We start from the raw sequence: 22,901 nt of genomic DNA, 5'->3' as shown, positions 1-22,901 counted from the left end.
ATTTGCCTGCAATACTGCAATTCTAACTACTGAGCCACCAGGGCTCCTTTTTGATTGGTCCTTTCTAATCTTGATTAGGACTGCTCCTTTCTTCATCTTGGCAAGAGGTCAAAAAGGTAACTCTTGGTCTTTCCCAAGCATTTCTCCCAGAGAAAACTCCCATGAATCCAAGGGGAGGGCCCTCTGTGTCTTTAAGTTTAATATGGATAGACTACAGTTGGTAAACATTTTCTATTCCCAAGGTCACCATAAGGCAAGCATTCTACACCCAAAGAAGGTCCAAGATCAAATATTTTTCCATCTAATCTTGCACTGTTCAATCAAACTGGCAATGACTTTCCAGGAACAAGGCCTTTCCAACCACCTTAACCTTCAGTGAACTTCAGGATTTTGTTCCACCCCAAGTAGTGGGTGATTCACAAGCTATCCAAAAGCGAATGACTTATTTGGCTTAGAAATCTATGAGCCAACCCTAAGTTTTAATCTGTCCTTGATCTTTGACCACAAGATAGATGACCTTTATATGATAATTTCTTCACTTCAAAACATTTTTTGATGTTAGAATGGCAGATTTAACTGTGAATAATTCATTTCCAAGCCGTAATCAGATTCATGCTTAGAATTTATGTGGAATTAGGGAAGAAGCCATGGTTGGCAGCCTTGTGGCTCTTTTTTTTTTAACCAAGCATGAATCCTGAGCTCAGATCAGATTTTTTTTTTACAAAAAAATAGTGTGTACATTCTGAACATCTATTTAGAAATAATGGAGAAAACTGATAACAGCCCAAAGACCTAAAAAGCAATCACTCCAATCTAAGTTACTAAATCATGGAAACCTCTTCGAAGGCCATGATCCATGGTCCTGTGAGGAGAAAAAAAAAATGTTGCTGGGAATCTGGAATGGCTGCTATTCAGCCTTTGCCAAGCTGTCTCAGGTGTTGTCATCCAATATTCATGAAGGGGATGGTATCAATTCTCTGCTAACACAGCTGGTTTCCTAACTACGCCATTCCTTCCCCTCCGTGCTGTTATTTTTTGGTGGTGTCCGAAAATGGAGGGAAACTGGGCCTGAGTTTAATGACGCAATCATCCCAAAATGATGTAGGAGTAGGAAATGGACCAGGAACTCTTTCCCCCATCTCAGTAACTTCTTGTCCCTTTCAAACTACACCCCCCTCTTTTGTGATTGTAATTGTGAGATACAAGTAAAGAAGTCTGATTCTGCCTTACCTGGAACAGGTAAGTAGTCACTTTGATTTCTTAATCTCTGAAAGGTTTATAGGAGTGTTTCTGCTATGAATGCGTTGGAGAGCATCTATTGGCATATTTGAGATGTCATCCTAGAATAAGATCATAAGTGTACTTGCATGCGGGCATTGCATTTTATATTTTTAAAAACAGAGTGGATACAAAGAGTATGACCAAGGCACTGCTTAAAGAGAATGAGCTCCTTGACAGTGCTTAGCTGATCCTGTTGTTCCAAAGAATGTTACATGGTATTCCAAAATCTATGATGCTAGATATATATTTTATCTTCAATTAAGCCCATTACTCTGAAAAAAACGATTCTGATGTGCACTTGGCTGGTACACCCTCTGATGCACAGAGTGGCTGTTTCGCCCTCCTTTTTCATGCTCCCTGTGTGTAGAAGATAATTTCTTTGTCAAACAGTGTCAAACAAATAGATAATGTCAAACAAATCTTTGAACATGGTCTTAATAAGGACCACTGTAATATAGGAGTTCCCCATCCTTCATATGTAAGTGGTCAGTAGAGGGGGTGTGAATAAGTGCGCTAATGTGCCTATCGTCCCTGTCATTGTATTTTATTCTCTTATTCTTGTTCTCATTTTTGTTTGTCAAATTCCAATGAATAAATAAATAAATAAATGAATAATATCTGTGTGACGATTCCAGGAACAGACTGTAATTGTAGTCTGTCTGTTAGCTATCACCTTCTCCATTAGCTCATGGGAATTAAATAAGAAGACCTCCCCAGTGTGTGTATATGTAAGAGAAATTTCACTATTGCTTTTAACAGATGTTGTCTGATAACCTGAGATTCAAAATACCTGACTCAGATGACAATCTGCCTTCCACCAATTGCTTTGCCTCTGGAATCCCATTGTACCTTCCCATCCTTCCATTTCCTTACTGCTAACCCAACGGCATCCCTCACCCATCATTTCCATTGCATTCAGACAGATGGTCCCCTTCCCTGTTCTCATGTTTCAAAGGAATGTTAATAATTAATTAGCATTTCATTGTGCACCAGCTGGCTGCCTTAGGAAAGCTCTTGAAAAATTATATTGAAAAATATACTACAGTAAAAGAATCCCTAAAAACCTGTCAATTCTTCCCTATTATTCCTCATGTTACATTTTAGAAGAAATACTCGATGTCATTTTTTTCTATGAAACCTTTGGTTTAATTCCAGATGGCACATTTCCTTCTGAAAGGCCCATCGGGTTTACTAGGTTTTCTTCCAAACATGAAGGTATGAGAAGATCCAAGTCTAAACATCAGAAATTCATTTTGTTTTCACATTTCCTAGTGCCCTTGCTTTTCTCTCTCTTCTTTTTTTTTATACTCCACTTTTCAGAGTCTAAAGCCTTCCAGGGAGAGCCTAGCCCAGTTTGTCAGTTGTAAAATGATATGCATATGGACTCCATTGCATAACAAATAATGTAGTCGGCATATTTTGGGTAGCCAAGGAATATAATACACAGAATGGTGACTTCAAGACAAATAGAGCAGGTTCATTGGTGTGTGTAATTGATTTCATTGGCATTTGGGTATCTGTTTTGTTTGTTTAGTTTTTCTGACATGAATTGTTTAATTGCCTTCAGAAATGAGCTCTTTTTGTTGCATGGGCATGTTGCGACAATAACAATAAAAATAACAATCAAAGAAAGGGAAAGAAGGAGTTACATGCACCTGCAGCCTGCCAATCCTTTGTATAAATAGGAGTTTCTTTTCATAGAATCCAACATGGAAGAGGAAAGGTAAGGAAAGGAAGAGCTTAGGAAATCAATTAATTGAATTTGCTGCATAATGTCACAATCTACTATTATAGCATCCTCAACAGACTCAGCTTCTGTCTGAACACTTTAGCAAAGGGGAGTATATTTCTTTCCAAAGCAGTCTGTTACACAGTTAAATCATTTTTTACTGTTAAGATTTTTTTTCCTGGATGTACAACCAAAATCTACATCCTTGTGATTTAAAACCATTATTTCATGTTTACTTTCTTTCCCAGCAAAATTATCATGGATTAGGTATGCTATGGCCAACATAAAAGGCAACAGACTGGGGATGGTTTAAAATAATAAACAATGCCTTCCTGCCTTCCTGCCTTTCTTCCTTCCTTCCCTCCTTCCTTCCTTCCTCCCTCTCTCCCTCCCTTCCACCCTCCCTCCTTCCCTCTCTTTCCAGCCAAATGCACAGATTTCTTAATTTAGCTCACAACCCAAATTGTCTATTTTCCAAAAGCATTAGCCTGTTTTCCATCCCCAGAATTAATGAGGCTAAAAGACCTATTCCATTTTTGAGGAGAATTTTTGGAGTTGGAAGAAAGAGCAAATCAAGTATTTCTTGCCTTAAAATCTCCTGAATTCATCCTCAAATAACTTTGAATTCCAGCTTCCCGCCATCTTTGGACTATTGTTAGGGGAGGATAATGGGTGATATAGTCTTACAGCTTTTGTGAATCCCTACATATTTCAAGAGGTCAAGTTGCAGAAGATGCAAAGCTGGAAATAATGGCTAAATGTCCAATAGAATATAAATAACTCAAGACTGAACTGGGGAGTCGTTGGTGCCCTTGGAGCTTGGTGGTTGTAGACATTTCATTACCCAATTAGGTAACATCATCAATGCCATTGGGATTGGGATTTGCTTAGCTACTAGTTCCAATAAATATATTTCATGCTTAGAAAACAGCCGTTGTGTCTTATAAAACCTGTTTGGATGAAAACTTCTCACTGAGAATTAAATGTGTTTATTTTTTCTTGAGACAACTTTTCAGTGGCTTATCCCAAATTACAACAAATTCTAAGCAGGAGGAATGCATTTAGTCATATTTTTCTCTTGTTTCCTTTCCCTCACTATTTCCTTTATTTGTCTTTCTCCTCAGTTTGTCTCTCAACTGCTTCTTGGAGAAGGGATTTCCCTCTTTGATTTATGTTCTGAGATGAAATAATGATGTTCATAATGTATCTACTTTGCTTACAGAGCTGGAAGAGGAGTCTTTTCAGCCATGAAGTTGGGAAAAACACGTCCCTCAAAGGATGACCATCACCGAAAGCAAGGTGTACACCTAAACTTCAATCCAACCAGTGAATTACTACAATCTTGTTATACCCTGAGCCTGCAAATTTGCAGTTTCAGACTGGGTGCAAGAGATGGGTACTCCTTTGAATTCAAATAACTCTGTGTTCATTTTGTTTTAGGAAAGCCAATTTCCTATATTTACTTGTTTACAGATTGATTGATGATGATCAATTGAATGAACGAATGATTGACTGTCTGATTTACAATATGTATACAGCCTGTTCCAACCAAAAGGAACTTTGGGCAGGGGACAATGAAATCCTATATAAACAAGAAAAATGCAACATTTCATTATCAAAATCCCCAGTAAACAATCAAAAACTTTATAGGCGCTCAATATTTGAAACTTTCCTAAGAGTCAAAGCACTGCTTTGGTTAGTTCAAAGAATGCCAATAGGATAAGGACCATCTGTTCTTCCAGCAAAGAGTATTTCATAGAATTGGATTTCTACTGAGAAAGTCAGTTGGCTTGCCCAGATGCATAAACTTTTTGACTCTTCCATGTATGTATCAAAACTTCCATTCATGATTACATTTCTTGCTGCCTCTATACTTCTCTGAGAATGTGGTGCAAATAGCTTTTAAATAAAACAATCTAGATCAATTCTCCCTTACTTGGAATCCTCCGGAAGTATGAATTATTGCCTTGCTAGCTAGAGAATTCTGAGAGCTGACATTCACCTATCTGGAATATCCAGTTTGGAATATTCTCATCCATGCGCTTTTAATAATGCCAGTTCTAAATTATATCATGACTGGATCATAGCTCACCATACATTGTTAGGTTTCTCTCACCCTTCTTACCCATTGTTAAAGTTTTGTGATAGTCAATCAAATGTTATAACAATAACTTGTCTTTCCTGGACAGATCAACCAGCTATTTTGGAAGCAGAAGATCTGGACCGTAAAGCAATGCGACTTGGCGGTGGCCTGGATCCAGATACTATCTCCCTGGCATCAGTCACAGCTGTGACCACCAATGTGTCTAATAAGAGGTGAGTACAATACAACTCAGAAAGTGGAGATGAGATCTACACATGTCAGGATGTAAAAAAGGTGTGAGAAAAAAAGAGAAATTAGCACTTAACATTAGAGGCAATATATTAACCTATTAAAATATTTTATTTATTTCTATTCCACCTTTATTAACAAATAACTATATTTTATAACCTTTTGCTTAAGGTTCAAAGTGACTCATCAAATTCATTACTCCTTCTGTACAGGGTTCAGATTTTTGCCTGGTTTATCCATAATGTTAAAGTATAAGCCATCATTTGCATGTCACGATGGATAGATTTACATGTTGTACTAATCCCCAATGAAGCCAACCACACATTGTATAAATTATACACAATGGGCTAAATATTATATTGTTATTTATTATGTCATTTTTATTATCTTTCACTATTATCATGGTCTTTTTAAGATCCAAGCCAGATATTAAAATGGAGCCCAGTGCAGGAAGACCGATGGACTACCAGGTGAGATGGTTCCAGTCTCTCATTTGTGCTATGGAAATAATATGGGAGTCCAAGGTTCCCACCACCACAATCCTTCTCCATCAGCATGAGTATCTATGCACCCTTATGGCCACCTTTCACAAATTGGTACGCTTCGTAACATCTTATGTGTCCCAAAGCAGGAATCGTTAAAGGCACATCTGGTGGGGGAAAGTGATATTAGTGCATTTAGTACAACTCGGAAGCGAGTTGTGCTATTGCAGCATGTTTAACCCATGCTTAGGAGATCTGTGCTTGATTGAATCAGTGCAATTGCTTTGGTTCACACAATATTCTGAAGCATAAACTTGCCAACCACAATTTAACATAGTATGAGGATATAATAAATAGCATTTAGGTTAACATAGTATATTGTGTGAAGCAGCTATATTCTCCATGCTGCTGCTAGCTGACACTTAATAACAGAATAGAGCTGAAAGGGATCTTGGAGGTCTTTTGATCCAAACCCTGGTCAAGCAGGAAACCTCATTCCAGGGGTGTCAAACTCGATTTCATTGAGGGCCGCATCAGGTTTGCCAGTCCTTCGCTCTTTCCAGGGTCAGATCTAAGGACCCCGCCGGCTGCATCTGGCCCATGGGCCTTGAGTTTGACACCCCTGCTCTATACCATTTCAGACAGGGGTCTGTCCAGTCTTTTCTTAAACACCTCCAATGATAAAGCACCTACAACTTCTGAAGGCCTTAAAGATACTGCAGATTGACAAGCCTTTCTGGCTTTTGCAAAGCAGCCATAGGTAGCACGTAGTTTTCTTCTTTTAGGAAGAAAATGAGTAGAGAAAAATTAGAAGGAAGATGATGGCTCCTTGGGAATGAATCTAACAATGTGTTTCTTTTTCTTCTCTCACCAGGTCAGCATCACAGTAATTGAAGCACGGCAGCTGGTGGGGCTCAACATGGATCCTGTTGTGTGTGTGGAGGTGGGAGATGAGAAGAAGTACACCTCCATGAAGGAATCAACTAATTGCCCCTACTATAATGAGGTTAGCTTGCTACCTGTAACAACTGACCTGTCAATTCCTTCTAGATGGATATTTAGGTTAGAGAAAAACCCAACAAATATGGAAAAAGATGTTCCTCACAGCTGTCAATGAAGCAGGAGGGCTGAAGGGTTGGTCACCTATCTTTATAGGCAGCGGAGAAATTAACACCAAGACCACAGAATACTGGAAAGACGTGAACTGAAGCATCTTAGTCAGTACTTGGGAAAAAATCCTGATATAACCCTGTTTATAACTTTACGTCAACAAATTGATTGATGGAAAGAGAGAACAAGGCCACTGGATATGATAATAGCTAAAAGTGTATATCATGTGACCAAAACTAAAGGTTCTGCTCTTTCTACTTATTACAAGTGGCAGATTAGGCCAGTGCTGGATTTTTGTCTTCATCCACACCTCAAGGTTGCTATCCTTTTAGTCTATGTTAGCAATTTTCATTTCTGTATGGCACTGGGGTTTCCAACATAACCTTTGGACTCAGTCTGTGCAAAGGCACCTCTCTCTAAACATTTTTAGAAAATAAAAATAAAGGGAACGAGCGGTGGGGATTGGACTGCAATAGATTTGAAATATGTTCATTTGCCTAGAGATGGCAAATTTGAAATGGCAAATTTGGGAGAAACTCATTAGTTTTCCCTCTGGTAAGTGATTATATTCCCTTAAACCAATCATTTATGCCCATGACATGCTTACAAAATTTTGAATGTACCCACTGGTTGAGAAATGTTTCAATTTCTAGTATAATAATAATTTAGGGGTTACAATTCACAAAATAAAGTATTATAATTCCATTAGCCAAACTGTAAAATTATTTTCATTTAATTTTGATTCTCAGGTTTTGATTACATTAACATGCTTTTTCATTATTTAGAAGTACCACAGACATTTATTTAGCCTTACCATTTTTCCCCAGTCTCAAAGGTGCTTTTTCAAAGGGCAACTGGATTGGTTTTTTGTTTTTGTTTTTTCATTTTTTGAGGAGGAAGAAGAAAACATTTCGCTTCTCATCCCCAAAGCTTCATCAGTTCTGATGGCAGGGGGATGGAAGGTACTGTCTGTTAAGATTGGATGGTGGGAAGAAATGGTTCTGTTGAGAATAGAAAAAAAACAGTCCAGTTGCCCTTTTAAAAAAACAGCTTTGAGACAATTATGACCTGCAGGACTGAGAATCGTCACAGATATTTTGTGAGAAAAATCCTGGTGCTGCCTTGACATAGGGAACATAGGTCTTTCTCAAATTAGCACCCATCCCTAGATTTGTTCTATCACTGCTTCTAGTCTGCCTAAAGGCCATATTTTTTTTAGACAACTGTAACTGTAATGAAATATATCTGGAGAGAACAAAATGACTTACTATTTACATTTGATTCTTTATTACTGATCTTTTTACTATAAAAGACCTTAGTGACCCTTTTATCTCTCTCTCTTTTTTCTATTTCAGTATTTTGTCTTTGACTTTCACATTCCCCCGGATGTCATGTTTGATAAAATTGTCAAATTATCGGTGAGCAACGTTTACCTCTCAGTTGGAATAGTCTCTAAAGCATGACTGAAGAAGAAAGTATTCCCACTTTGAAAGATGGCAGGCAGACATGCAGCTAGAGTAGATATGGATAAATAATGGGGAAAGTATCTCTCATTTGAGCTGAGCTTGTAACCTGATGACTTCATATTGAGCCCTGGTAGCGCAGTGATGAGAATGCAGTATTGCAGACCAACTCTGCCGACACACACAGTCTGTAGACACTCTTGGTAGAATGGCTGAAGATGTTATTTATTTAGAATCACATTTTTGACAGCACAGCTGTCTTGGAGATTTAGTAGAACTAATAGGAAGAAATTATTGCATTCAAATGACAAATCTTTTTAGTGAGATACGTGTGCATCATTGCTCTCCTCCTGAGATTAGCAAAAAGAGAATAAAGGATAAACAAGCAGAGGGAAATGTGGCCCTTAGGGCAATGTGAGCTTTTGCTTAATTTGAATAATTTAACAGAATTAGAGAAATTATGTTTTTGGTAGCCTTCAATATATGCATGCAGCTTTGGGTTCATTAACACTTTACCTACAGAAATACATCCTTTACTGACATTAAAAGGGTTGTATTTTAGTCCCTCTTATATTTTGCAAATGCATATAATTTATTTTATATAATTTATTTTCTTAGTTATGGTTTGAACATAAACATAACTAGCAGTGGGCAGTGTAAATGTCCAAACTAGGAAATAAAGTGAAATGGAATGGAATGGGTGAAATGAAGGGGAGGGGAGAAGAATGAAACGGAATAGAATAGAACAGAACAGAACTGAATAGAATCGGCATTAAGTCAATCCATTAAAGTAGAAAAAAACTAGAGGAAAAAATATAATCCCAACCACAATTGCCTTATTTAGTCACATGACTTTATTATTATATAAAACAGTGACTAAAACATTACTCCCTCTCTTAAATATTGTAAAAATTCCATTTAAGAGATACTCAGATATTCAAACACTCAGAAAAATAAGAAAGGTCTTTGCTCTACACTGATGGGGACCTTGAGGCGGAGGCAGAGAAATCTCCCCGGGGAGAGCATGCCACAGGCACTCTGGAAGTGCCTGTTTCTAACTCCAAGGCAGGTTTCCTGGCAATCCTATAGTCCTCTGTGCCTGAAATTACCTCTGTTTTGTTAACCTGTAGGTGATTCACTCCAAGAACATCCTGCGCAGCGGAACCTTGGTGGGTTCTTTCAAAATGGATGTGGGAACCGTTTATACCCAGCCAGGTGTGTAATGTAAAAAAAACAACAACCCTATTTTGTGGAAGACTGAAAAAGCCTCTTGCTTTTTCTGGTCTTGGAAATTTTGCTTGGGAAGCACTTTATGTCAAGAACTCATTTCCATGCAGTTTCCCAGGTCTCTACTCCCAGGAGCTATTAAATATTCAGTTTCTGCTGACTGTATTACTAGATCCATCCGCTTCTAATGTAGCCTTTCATCAATGTCCCACCTGGCTGTAAGACCACAGCAAAAGTGTAATTCTTGTGGCTTCCCTTCTCCTCCAGCATGGCCATGGGACTCTCAGAAGCATTGCTTTCCACTTTTTAAATGTTTATTCTAGTTTATTCATCTAAACAAAGTAGATTACATTTAACTAGTCACTAGTTTTGGAGGAAAGCACATTCATATGATGGAATATAAGACTAGATTTTAAAAAAGGTTATTCTGCTGTCCTCTATAGTTCTATTCAGACATGATTTTTTTTGCAGCAAATGTTGTTTTAATGGGGTGTTACTCTTGTCAACAGGATTCTAGCTTATTCATAGTTCTTTCTTCTCCTTTCCTTGCAGAGCACCAGTTCTACCACAAGTGGGCCATCTTGTCTGACCCAGAGGACATCACAGCTGGACTGAAAGGCTATGTAAAGGTTGACATCGCAGTGGTGGGCAAAGGAGATAATATTAAGACGCCACACAAAGCTAATGAGACAGATGAGGATGATATTGAAGGGTGAGAAGTAGAAGCTGCTGGGCAGGGTTGGTTTCACCCCATGTTATTAAACAATCATGGTTTCCTTCCAGATCAACTTTGGATGTGTTCTGCATCTGTTTTCTGTTTGAGAACTTAAGAGAAGGAAAAATGCTCACCTTGTCTCTCCTCAAAATCATCTCCCACTGTTCTATTGGCTTCATCTTTTCTAGACCAAGAAAGCTGCCCTTCTTTTGTAATGTTTGTTTCTTTATTTTATGTGGTTTTTGCACTCTCAAATATCATATCTTGTATTAGTTTACTTATGCTTTTTTAAACTTATTTTTTGTTTGTTTATATGATTTATATGGCCACTCATCTCAGGCTGGTGAAATCGTGAGACAGATTTTTTTTCAAGTAACCTTAAATTAAAAAAAAATAAAACTGGACAAATCTGTACTATGAAAATATTACTTTCAAAGCCCTGAGGGGGAAAAAAAATCTGTTTTCTGCCCTTTTGACACTGAGACAGCAAAGAAAACCTCCCAAGATTGAAAACAAAGGAGCAATCTAACGAGGTTGAAACTACTTAAGAAATATTCCTTCATGTCTTCTATGTAAAAAATATTTCCCTTCTAGTGCAGGAGGGCATCCTTTTCGTAGCTGAGCATGACATCATCACCACCACCACCATCATTATTAAAAATTTTAGCCATGACAAAATGGTAAGGAAATAACATGACATTATCAATAGATGTGTGGTAGGCTAACTGTTTATTTCTCTTTTTCGGTTTCAGGGGGAATTTTGACTTACAACAGTTCATTTAGTGACTATTCAAAGGGCATTGAAAAATGACATAACCATTTTTCACACTTACAACCATTTGTAGTATACCCATGGTCATGTGATCAGAGACATGAAGAAAGGTCATAAAATGACCTTTTATTAGAAGTTTATTACTTTAAAAAAAAATCTTCACCAAAACTTCTAAAAAAAGCTGATTAACTGGTCCTGCAGTATAATCAAAGGGGATCATGCTAATGCTGTTTCAACAATTTTCAGCTCAATTTTGGCAGTATCATGGCTATCAAAAAGGAACTAAGGCGAGATGTAGCCCATGGGTTATTTCTGTTCTTACACACTTTTGCTCTGTAATATACAGATTGCCCGTCTTGACCCATATCCACTTTTCACAACGCTCTCAACTAGGTTACAGTTTTCTTTGGTTCCTTGACGGAGAAAGCCTACTAGACCACCTCCAAGTACTGCTTTGAACATAACTAGTAGTCTTTATTCATCCTTGGTTTACTGTGTCTTGCAGGAACCTACTGCTTCCAGATGGAGTTCCTTCAGAAAGGCAATGGGCTCGCTTCTATATTAAGATCTATCGGGCAGAAGGGCTTCCACGCATGAACGCTAGCATCATGGCCAATGTGAAGAAAGCCCTCATTGGAGAAAACAAAGACCTGGTGGATCCTTACGTCCAGGTGTTTTTTGCTGGACAGAAGGTATGTGATATCCGGTGGGATCTTGATGGATCAGGTCTCACAGCCATTCATGTTTATTTTATATAAATTTGATAAATCAATAAAAATAGATGTTTGATAGATCAATCAGTAAATATGTTTATGTTATCCTAGCATAGGAACTGACATTTTTAGTAGGGATCAAAATACCAAAATCATAGTCAGGAGTTTCATTCATTCTGAGTACTTTAGAGCAGTCTTTCCCAACCGATGCTCTCCAGATATATCTAACAAAGATCATGCTTGTTGAGGTATTATGTGAATTGACCTGAAACAAACTAATGGCACCGTTAGATTTAAATTTAGTCTCAAAATGTATGTTTTCAGCATTTGAATATGTGAAATAATTTGCTTCTAAGCTATTACAAGAATGCAAGGGAATCTACATGTGCAGATCTCTTCATTTGCCCAAGGAATAGTAATAATAGAACCTTCTTCTTCAGAGATGCCGTACCTTTTCATACCAATCTTGAAAGAGCAGCGGTAGAAGAAGGTTAAGAATATGGATGCCAATCTACCAAATTCTAAAATTATTTCAATCTTATGTCCATGGCTCAGGGGAAAACATCTGTTCAGAAGAGCAGCTATGAACCTGTTTGGAATGAGCAGATAGTTTTTGCAGAGATGTTTCCCCCTCTCTGCAAAAGGATCAAGGTCCAGATCCGAGATTCTGACAAGGTCAATGATGTGGCTATTGGAACTCATTTCATTGATCTGAGGAAGATCTCCAATGAAGGAGACAAAGGTAGGGAGGATGCAGACATTCTGCCTTCAAACACCTCTATTTTTTGCCTACTTAATGGTTTTGTTCCTATTCTTCATTTTCTGGTTTGTTGTCCCCAAATCTAGTTATGTTTTTTCTATTTACAACAAAGGTACACAAATATCTTATAATAGGATGCATTTTCAAGACTTAACACTTCAATGGATTTGATTTACTCACTCTATACCTCTCATTGCTAATATCCTGGCAACATTTTCTGACAACATTTTCTTGTCCAGCTCCATTACCTTCAACAAGATCACATGAAGTGTTAACACCACTTTAAAATGCCTTGGCAAGACCACACTTGGAATATTGCATCCAATTTTGGTTGCCAAAATATAAAAAGATGTCAAGACTTTAGAAAGGGCACATAGAAGAGCAACAGAATGATTAGGGGACTGGAGGCTAAAACATATGAAAAATGGTTGTAGGAACACAGTTGAATATGTCTGGTTTAATGAAAAGAAGGACTAGGAGTGAGATGATAGCAGTGCTCCAATATCTAAAGGGCTTCCACAAAGGCAGAGCAAGAAGCAATAGATAGAAAGCAATCAAGGAGAGAAGCAACCTAGAACTAAGGAGAGATTTCCTGATAGAACAATTAATCAGTGGAACAACTTGTCTCCAGGACTTGTGGGTGCTCACCAACACTGGAGGTTTTTAACAAGAGATTAGGCAACCATTTCTCTGAAATGATATAGAGATTCCTGCTTTAGCAGGGAGTCGGAGTAGAAGACCTCCAAAGTGCTGTCCAACTCTGTTATTCTGGAAAAGAAATGAAACTACTAGGTTTAAAACTTTGGAAGTAAATAGTAAATGATAGGCCTGAGCATACAGAAATTACCAGATCAACTCCTCTCTTAAAACCCAAAAGAAGAAAAGATATAGCAAAAGTTAAAAGGAAACAATAATGGAGGAGGATAGCAAGCTAGAAGACCTTACGAGACATTAGTGTTTTCTGTTGATGCCAGTATTAGAATAATTATGGCGACATGTGTTGCAAATGAACCAACTGAATTGTTAAAAGCTGTTTTGGAATGAACGTTTTATCCAATTCTGCTTATCTCTACAAGGTTTCTTGCCCACGTTTGGCCCTGCCTGGGTAAACATGTATGGGTCCACCCGCAACTATACCCTGATGGATGAGCACCAGGATTTGAATGAAGGCCTGGGTGAAGGGGTCTCCTTCCGAGCCCGTCTGCTTCTTGGTCTAGCAGTAGAGATCTTGGATACCAGCAACCCTGAAATCACCAGTTCCACGGAAGTTCAAGTTGAATTAGCAACTCCTGTCAGTGATGTACGTTTCCTATGTTGTAATAACCACAACATCTTATGTTTTCAGGATATCACACAATCACATTTAGTGGGGAAGCCTCCCTTCAATAGACTTTAGTCCAGGGGTGTCCAACCTTGGCAACTTTAAGCAAAGCTGGCTGAGGAACTCTGGGAGTTGAAGTCCACAAGTCTTAAAGTTACCAAGGTTGGAGACCCCTTCTTTAGTCCATTCTTCATTGCAAATAGCTCGATTTTTCAGTATGAACTAAGACCGGTCACATTGATGAAGACCTAAGAAAACAACAGAGTTGTGTTTCAGAAATATGCCCAAGAGGTGCTTTATGTCTGGGGTTCCAGGTTTGATTCCTCTGAATGCACAAGTTTAAACTCAATTGTCAGTTAGTCATAGTTTATTGGGCTTTTTTTAAAAAAAAAAACACCAAAATAATTCACTGCTAAATTGTATGCTTTGTGTATACAAAATCTCTGGTATGTCCCCCTGCCACCAAATAAGAAAAGAACTTACTAGGTAATCTTTTAGAGTTGGTGAACCCCTTTAAAATGCTGAAAATTGTTATGGAAACTCTTATAAAATGCCTGCTTAGGAATAACTTATTTATGCACAATATGTCTCCTATGGTGGACTGCCTGTTTCAATTGGTGGACAGCTTATTTCAATTGGTGGGCATCCAAGGGATTATTTGCAGACATAATGCTACCTCTGATTCCATGACTCCATGTTTCCTACCTATGATATTGACCAATGATCTAAATAAATATGTCACTTTCATGGGTTGAAGTCCTCCACCATAATCATAAAACCTGCTGTGTTTATATCCCACCCCATCCCACAGAGCTGCACAGGCAAGATGGAGGAGTTTTTTCTCTTTGGATCCTTCCTGGAAGCTACCATGATTGACAGAAAGAATGGAGACAAACCAATTAATTTTGAGGTCACCATAGGTTTGTGAAAGAATTTTGTTAAGCATTGGGTATGGGTTAAAGAGGGAGATTTGCTTTCTGCAATGCTATACAAGCAGAACTGAAAGTATGAACTGGCTTTTCCAGGTGTCTGAACAAGAAGGATGAACTTGCATAATTGCTCTAGTCAGCTCTAGTCAAGGCTCTGCAGATGTGGAGCATAAAAAATATGGATCATTTTCATTGAATAATGACAGGGGAGCATGAACTTGAAAATTGTCCTGTTCTTGAGAATGATTTGTATAATATCAGTCTTATTCAAAATTTAGATTCTATGTTTCTTCCATTGCCTCTCTGCAGGCGCTATACATAACATTAATCCATTAAAGTATAGCTGTGAAATCTCCTGTGATGTTATCCCAGACACCCATTCCTTGAGTTTGGGCCTTAGGGTTATTCTCATAGAGCCCAAAAGCTTAATTCAACCTTTGGGTAAATCCAAGATACCATGGTATGATTAGGCAAGGCTCGGTAGCTCTAATAAACAGTATAATCTTTCCGTTCTTCATTCTACAGAATCTGATTCCCTTTTCTTTTTTCCAAGGCAATTATGGCAATGAAATTGATGGCATGTCCAGGCCCGCCATCAAGAAAAAGAAAGATGGTGGGGATGGCAATGAGGAGGAATCTGAGCTGCTACAGAATGACAGTGATGAGGAGATCATTATGGACGGGGAATTTGTCTCAGTCTCTACTTCTCCAGCCCTGAAACCATTGATTACTGACAGGCAAGTGAGATTGGCCACTCTTGTTAATATGAAAGGACATTTCCTTGAAAAGAGGAAGACTGTAGGATCTTTGGTTGGGTGTTAAGCTGTACACTCTTTTCTTTGATTCAGAGATGGGGCAAATGATACTGCATTTCCTCATCTTCAGTATCATGTAGGGGGGATGGCAAAACCCAGAAGACTTTTGTGCTTAGCCTTTGTCATGATTGCATTTACTTTTCCATCAGTAAAAGACCAGATCTTGAAACTTTTTGTGCCAGTTTCCATGTAGCTCATGAGGTAACAATAAGTCTTTGTCTTTGACTTACAACCACAACTAAACCCAAAATGTCTCTTGCTAAGCAGGACATTTGTTAAGTGAGTTTTGCCTCATTTTACAACCTTTCATGCCACAGTTGAGAAGTGAATTAGAGCAGTTGGTAAGTTGGTAACATGGTTGTTAAAAGAATCTGGCTTCCCCATTCACTTTGCTTGTCAGAAGGCCACAATAGTTGATAGAATAGAATAGAATAGAATAGAATAGAATAGAATAGAATAGAATAGAATAGAATAGAATAGAGCAGAGCAGAGCAGAGCAGAGCAGAATACTTTATTGGCCAAGTGATTGGACACACAAGGAATTTGTCTTAGTGTAAATACTCTCAGTATACATAAAAGAAAAGATACATTTGTCAAGAGTCGAGAATCATAACGTACAACACTTAATGATAGTCATAGGGTACAATCAACAATCAAATCATACTAGGAAACAGTCAATATAAATCGTAAGGATACAAGCGACAAAGTTACAGTCCTACAATCACAAGTGGGAGGGGATGATCATATGACCCCCAAGGCACTGCAACCATCATAAATATGAGTCAGTGGCAAGCACCTGAATTTTGGTCACAGGACCATGGGCATGCTACAACAAGTGTGAAAAACACTCATAAGGCACTTTTTTCAGTGTTGTTGTAACTCTGAATAGTTGCTAAATGAAATGTAAGTTGAAGACTACCAGTATTAGAGAAAAGCACAAAGAGGAGTGGGGGGAGTTTTTACGATACTGAATGGAAGCATGTCACTTTTTTCTCTTGCTATTACAGGAACTATTTTCACTTACCATATTTTGACAAGAAGCCTTGTATTTATATCAAGAGTTGGTGGCAGGACCAGAGGCGACGTCTGTACAATTCAAATATCATTGATAAGATTGCAGACAAGCTGGTGAGTTTCTGCAAGGGAGACAGGAGGATGAGAGGAAGATGGGGGGTGGGTTGGAATGTAATGCCTCTGGAGTTATCATCACCTCCTTTTAATGACCCCATAATCCCTTTTGGGGTGGAGTCTGGGCAACTGAATGGAGCTGAGTATTTACTGGCCGGATGCCCTTCCTGTTGCCAATATGGAGTTTTGTTCAGCAGATATATTCTCATTGGGCCCAGAGAGAGAAATATCTGCCTCTACCTAGATTGAACTCACAGCCTCCTGATTGTGAGGCAAGAGCTCTACCTCTAGGCCACCGCATCACTCGAAACGTCTCTGGAACGACAGGTGCAAATCTCCCACTGTAGCCCTGCCTGCTGAAAAATAACTTCTGCTCCTTTAGGAAGAAGGCCTCAATGATGTGCATGAGATGATCAAAACTGAAAAACCACATCCAGAGCGCCGTCTCCGAGGAGTGCTGGAAGAACTGAGCAGTGGATGTCTGTAAGTCAGGGAAGGGGATTGGGGATGCTGATGAAGTTACCTTTCCCTCCTGAGGGAGTAGGCCTCTTAAGGCCCTTGATTTGAACAATTGGTGAGGTTTATCTCCAAGATGGCTCAGTGGTTAAAGACACTGAGCTTGTCAGCCAGCAACCCAGGTTCAAGAGCCGAGCACCATGCAACAGGGTGAGCTCCCATTACATACCTCAGCTCCTGCCCACCCAGCAGTTTGAAAGCCTGCAAATGCAAGTAGATAAATAGGTACCACTTTGGTAGGAAGGTTAACAGTGTTCCCTGTGCTTCGACATATAGTCTTTCTGGTCACCTAATCATGGAAATAGTCTTTGGACAATGCTGGTTAAGAAATGGTGATGAGCACCACTACCTAGAATCAGACATGACTGGACAGCGGTATTTTTCCTTGACTTAAAAAACACAGCAGTAAAATAAGTATGTATTGTCTGGATTGGTCTTGTTTTGATGGATTCAAACAATGAACTGTCTCTGAATTTTACTTCATCTTCTCCAAATCATTCCTTCTTATGAAGGTTCCAGTAAAGTAAGGATGGTCAGCCTCTTTATAGTTTGAGTCCATGTGGTCAATTTCCATCCATCCATCTATCCATCTATCCATCTATCTACCAATTCTAGACATTTCTGTTAACATAGTCAAAAGGCTTTTGGAAACTGCATAGAATTGTTAGTCAATTAGTCATATTGGCTTCTAAAACAAAAAACTACAAATATCCTGTATAATGTTGCTTTCCATCTGGAAATTCTAGAATATTAATTAATTGTCCACAGCTTTAAAACTTATTTCCTTGAAGAAGGAAAGATACTTACCGCATCTTTCATTTGTTTCTTGTAACAATGTTTTGTTATTTTGGCTCTTTAGAGAAATTTAATCTCTCCTTTCTTTCTTTTCAATTTTAGCTTTATGCTGAATTTTTTAAAGTATTGTACCGCTTCAAAATTAGTTTTGTTTGAAAGACCCTCTTTGAAAAATATAGACATTATTGTCTAATTAAACATGTATATATTATGGAATATAAAATATTTTCAAGGGTTTCTAAGAGCAGAAGTAGATGCTATCTTGGTACATAATAACTGCAGCCTGGCATTTTGGAAAACAGGGAAATTCCAAGAAAGGAAAAAGAGCAGAAAGGAAGATGTATGTGTCCCATTCCACAACTCCTTTTTGTTTCTATCTACTAGTCATGCACCCCCTTACCCATCATCATTTTCTATCACCAGTAAATTTGTTATAATTCCTCTTTTATATTCAATAATTAAATATTAAAGGATGAAAGTTTGAGGACTGAATTTTGTAGTCACGATTCTCTCTTTTTTCACAATATCCTCTTTCCACAGGAGATTTGTGTCTCTCTCCAACAAAGATCACAACCACTCCTCCCGGACACGTCTGGACCGGGAAAGACTGAAATCCTGCATGCGGGAACTGGTGAGTACCCTCCCTTCCTTCCTTCCTTCCTTCCTTCCTTCCTTCCTTCCTTCCTTCCTTCCTTCCTTCCTTCCTTCATGTCAAGATGATAATTTAAGAGCTGACTAGCTGAAGGAATGATGTGAATGAGTCAGCAGGATCTTTGGCTGTTATCTCTTTAAGAGCTTGTGTAATAAGAGGAGGCCCTGCTAGAGTGTTTGCAGTATGCAGAGTTTTTTTCCCTGCTGCAATTGCTGTTTGTTTCGACACTGTTTGTAGCATGTGTATGTATAATATTCCTATTGTAGATAAAAACCAGTATTTCATTGTTGTACCCTGTTGTACAAACCACTGTTGGTTGTACTTGCTCCTGGGTTGATACATGTGATATACCTGTGCAAACTCTGACACTTCTTTTCCTTCCTTCCTTCCCTCCTTCCTTCCTCCCTCCCTCCCGCTCTTTCTTTCTTTCTTTCTTTCTTTCTTTCTTTCTTTCTTTCTTTCTTTCTTTCTTTCTTTCTTTCTTTCTTTGTAATGCATAAAATATTTCATAGTGCGTTATCAAGACACTGGGTTAGAGATTCTACTAAATGATTCATTTGAATCATGATGTTTTATAATAACTGGCACCATCCACATATTTATGGTACCTTATCCAGAATCATTGGATAGCCTCTTTGTATAGATGTTGAATAAAACAGGCCAGAGGGTCAAGCATTCTACATTAAAGGACCTGATAACTCACTCTCTCCTCCCTCATAATTATCAGATGGGATTATCCACACAGTAATTAGCATAATCACCATAAAATGTTGCTCACAATGTCTTCAGCTAACCTGAAAGGATATTATGGTCAACAGTTCTGATGGCCACTGAGAAATGTAGGACAAAGATGGATCACTCTCTAAACTCTAGCCTTGTGATAAGTTATCCATGCAGGCAAACTGTGTAATTTCTATCTGAACCCAGCCTTGAATCCAGACTGCCTATGGCCAAACAAACTTTTTCTGGGAAATCTGTAAATTGCTTTACTATCACCTTCATAGACTTCCCCAAGAAGGGAAAATTGAAAGAAGATGTTAGTTCTTGTAATTCACTGGGACCAGGGCTGGGCTATTGGAAAGGGAAACAACCTGGTTTCTCTTTCAAGACAGACAATCTCTCCCCCATTCTCACAATGAATCTTCTTTTCAGAAGTTTTAACCAACCAGGTAAGGCTTTATAGATGGCAAAACTGGCCAAGGAGAAAATCAAACCCATGTTCTTGAGATCCACAGGCTCACACGTCCCAAGTATTGCAAGTTATCACTTTTGGACCCTAGATATCTGCTTTTTTAAATCCAAGAGAATAGCATCAATTTTATACACCAAAGTCCAGCTAAAGAGTTACAATGCCCCAATAAAGGCAAACAAAGACAAGCCATTAAGAACACTTCTCTCCAATGTGCTTTTTGCATTCATATTCCAGTGAGCAATTTTAGGCACCAATACTGCTTCTTTCTGAATCACTGGAAAATCCTAAGCCTCAAATATGGCCATGCTAGGCTCATGGAGCAAAACCAGGTTTAGGAATACACTGCAGAACATGAATTATATTCCTTAAGAATGTACTCTGATTTCTGTTCAGATTGTATAAATCTTAAAATCTTTTCTGTTAGAATAATCTAACAGGATAGTTTAGATATTAATGAAGAATATGAAATAGAACTCCATTGTTCTGTGGTCAGAAGTAGGCACTGGTATATTAGATTTTGGCAGTAATTTGCTCTCCAAGCTTCTTTCAATTTAGTTTCTGAATATTTTGTTACCAGACTAAGTAATATCAGTAGTATTTTCTTGTCCTATTCCTCTTTAGCTTAAACATGTCTTATGTGCCAGGTACATTAGGTGCATCCACTTCTGAATGCATATTCTTGCAGTCTTTTGTCTTGTCTTTCAGCCTAATTTCTTTTTCTCTACTTCTTTTTTCACCCTATAGGAAACGATGGGCCAGCAAGCTAAGACCATGAGATCTCAGGTGAAGAAGACCACTATCAGGGACAAGTTGAAGCAATCCCAAAACTTCCTACAAAAGCTGCGGTTCCTTGCAGATGAGGTGAGACTAAGTTTTATTCATTCATAAAGTTGTCCCCCTTTATATGTACACCTTGGTATGAAGGATTTATATGTACATCCTGGGCGTGAAGGATGATTTAAGTCTGCAGGGGCATACAGAGGCCTGCCCCTTGCAGTACTGTTTTCGTTTCAGTCAAGGAAGGAAATAGCTGCAGATTTGATGGTGCAACATCCGTGTTATGGGGACCAGCACTTTAACCCTCTGTCCTGAATAGGAAGGAAGATCTAAGTGTCTATGGAGACTCTCAGGCATCCTCATCATGGTTATCCTGAAAGTGCTTTTCCAAAATCACTTGGACTTTCTTTGTTTTTTCCTTGAAGACATAGAAAGTAGAAATTCCCAAAAGTTTTTGATCTCTAGCAGAGTTCCATATTCACAACTGAAATGGATAAAGAAATGGATTGAGTGAAGGGATGGTGCTTTTTACTACTGATTCTGTGGGTGTGTCTTGGTGGGCATGACGTGGCTTGGTGGGCGTGGCTTGGTGGGCGTGGCAGGGGAAGGATACTGTAAAATCCCCATTACCTCCCCACTCTTGAAGAAAAGTTACTGCAAAACCCATTCCCTCCCCACCCCACTAACCTCAAAATTTTTGCTACCGGTTCTCCAGAACTGGTCAGAACCTGCTGAATACCATCTCTGGTGCTTGGTTCATCATGCCCACCAATCCCTGTTCTTCTTCTCTCTGCCTGTAATTTTCAGCCTCAGCACAGCATTCCTGAGGTTTTCATCTGGATGATGAGCAATGGCAAGCGCATAGCCTATGCCCGTATCCCCTCCAAGGATATCCTCTACTCCATTGTGGATGAGGAAACAGGCAAAGACTGTGGAAAAGTGAAGACGGTTTTCCTCAAGGTGACTTAATGTGTCTTTCTCTATCTGACTAACATTTCGTTTTCTACCGTAGATGGGGGAAGAAGGATATGAGAAACAGGTGTGAAAAAAAAAAAGAATGGAGGGATATAAATTTGCCAGGATATTACGATCCTCCTTATCCACAGATTCCCCTTTATCTGTAAGGCAACGAGGGTGGAAGTGGTCCTGTGAATTTCAGCTGAAGCTTTTCACAATCCAGAATTGTTGAGGGCGTCATCATGTAACATGTTAGGAACTTAAGAAAAACAATCAAAGAAACAGAAAAAAGAAAAAAGAAAGAGAAAGAAGGAAGGAAAGAAGGAGGAAGGAAGGAGGCAGGAAAGAAAGACAGAAAGACAGAAAGACAGAAAGACAGAAAGAAAGAAAGAAAGAAAGAAAGAAAGAAAGAAAGAAAGAAAGAAAGAAAGAAAGAAAAAGAAAGAACAAACTGGCAACTTTCCACAGACTTTGCAGTTTGTTGCTTCAATTCGGAAGTTATTTCTGCTACAACAGGCTGGTTCAGCATTCAGCAGGGAAGGCAAAACCTTAACCATATATTGAAGAAAAATAATTTTTTGCAGTTGGATATTTGTGTTTTTCCAAATCCAGAACATTTTAGTCATTGAAACAATATATACATTTGATAAACCCAAAATGTTAAAATGTGTTTAATTTTGAGCATTTAAACATATAAGAAGACTTTTTTAAAAAAAATATCAACCCAGTGTTCTTTGATTACAGTGTCAATCATTTCCAACCAAATTTAATGGTTTTGCTAGTATTTTTTTTAAGCTTTGGTTTAAATAGTAGTGTTTGTGATAACTTCATGAGTTTCAGAACTCAAAAATAGGAATAAATTAGAAGGATTCTGATAAACTGATGAAAACACAACCTGTTAAATCTTTCCCTTCCTTGACTCATCTTTTTTCAGTTACCTGGGAAAAGGGGATTTGGGCCAGCCGGCTGGACTGTACAAGCCAAAATGGAACTTTATTTGTGGCTAGGACTCAACAAACAGAGGAAGGATTTCCTCAGTGGCCTCCCCTGTGGCTTTGAGGAGAAGAAACTTCCTGCAGGACAAGGTCTCCTAACTTTCCCACCCATCAGCCTCCTCTATACTAGTAAGAAAATATCTCCTTTGTTTTTGGTGGGATGGGGAGTGGGGACACAAGGCAAAGACAGGATTTCTTCTCTCACACAATGCAGAAGTGGAAGAAGATCTGTCAAAACAC

General features: G+C 38.6%; 1 protein-coding gene across 6 annotated transcripts in view; it reads left to right on the top strand.

The window, feature by feature from the left end:
- The window catches only part of OTOF (otoferlin), a 165,727-nt gene that overhangs the window by 100,692 nt on the left and 42,134 nt on the right, over positions 1-22,901 (top strand). For all 6 annotated transcript variants that reach the window (XM_087929506.1, XM_087929478.1, XM_087929486.1 and 3 more), the window contains exons 6-23: positions 4,233-4,309; positions 5,200-5,326; positions 5,758-5,812; positions 6,699-6,830; positions 8,290-8,352; positions 9,528-9,612; positions 10,177-10,336; positions 11,617-11,803; positions 12,380-12,566; positions 13,661-13,884; positions 14,717-14,825; positions 15,388-15,571; positions 16,657-16,777; positions 17,160-17,260; positions 18,629-18,719; positions 20,677-20,793; positions 21,517-21,669; positions 22,601-22,790. In XM_087929506.1, coding sequence (XP_087785632.1) covers positions 4,233-4,309; positions 5,200-5,326; positions 5,758-5,812; positions 6,699-6,830; positions 8,290-8,352; positions 9,528-9,612; positions 10,177-10,336; positions 11,617-11,803; positions 12,380-12,566; positions 13,661-13,884; positions 14,717-14,825; positions 15,388-15,571; positions 16,657-16,777; positions 17,160-17,260; positions 18,629-18,719; positions 20,677-20,793; positions 21,517-21,669; positions 22,601-22,790 — 2,363 coding nt within the window. The remainder of the gene's footprint in view (positions 1-4,232; positions 4,310-5,199; positions 5,327-5,757; positions 5,813-6,698; positions 6,831-8,289; positions 8,353-9,527; positions 9,613-10,176; positions 10,337-11,616; positions 11,804-12,379; positions 12,567-13,660; positions 13,885-14,716; positions 14,826-15,387; positions 15,572-16,656; positions 16,778-17,159; positions 17,261-18,628; positions 18,720-20,676; positions 20,794-21,516; positions 21,670-22,600; positions 22,791-22,901) is intronic.

Source organism: Pseudonaja textilis, chromosome 1, assembly GCF_049901715.1.
Source record: "Pseudonaja textilis isolate UNSWEBS1 chromosome 1, rPseTex1.2, whole genome shotgun sequence".
Taxonomy (NCBI): domain Eukaryota; kingdom Metazoa; phylum Chordata; class Lepidosauria; order Squamata; family Elapidae; genus Pseudonaja; species Pseudonaja textilis.
The sequence above is the reverse complement of the archived record's forward strand: the minus strand, read 5'-3'. Positions and strand labels throughout refer to the sequence as shown.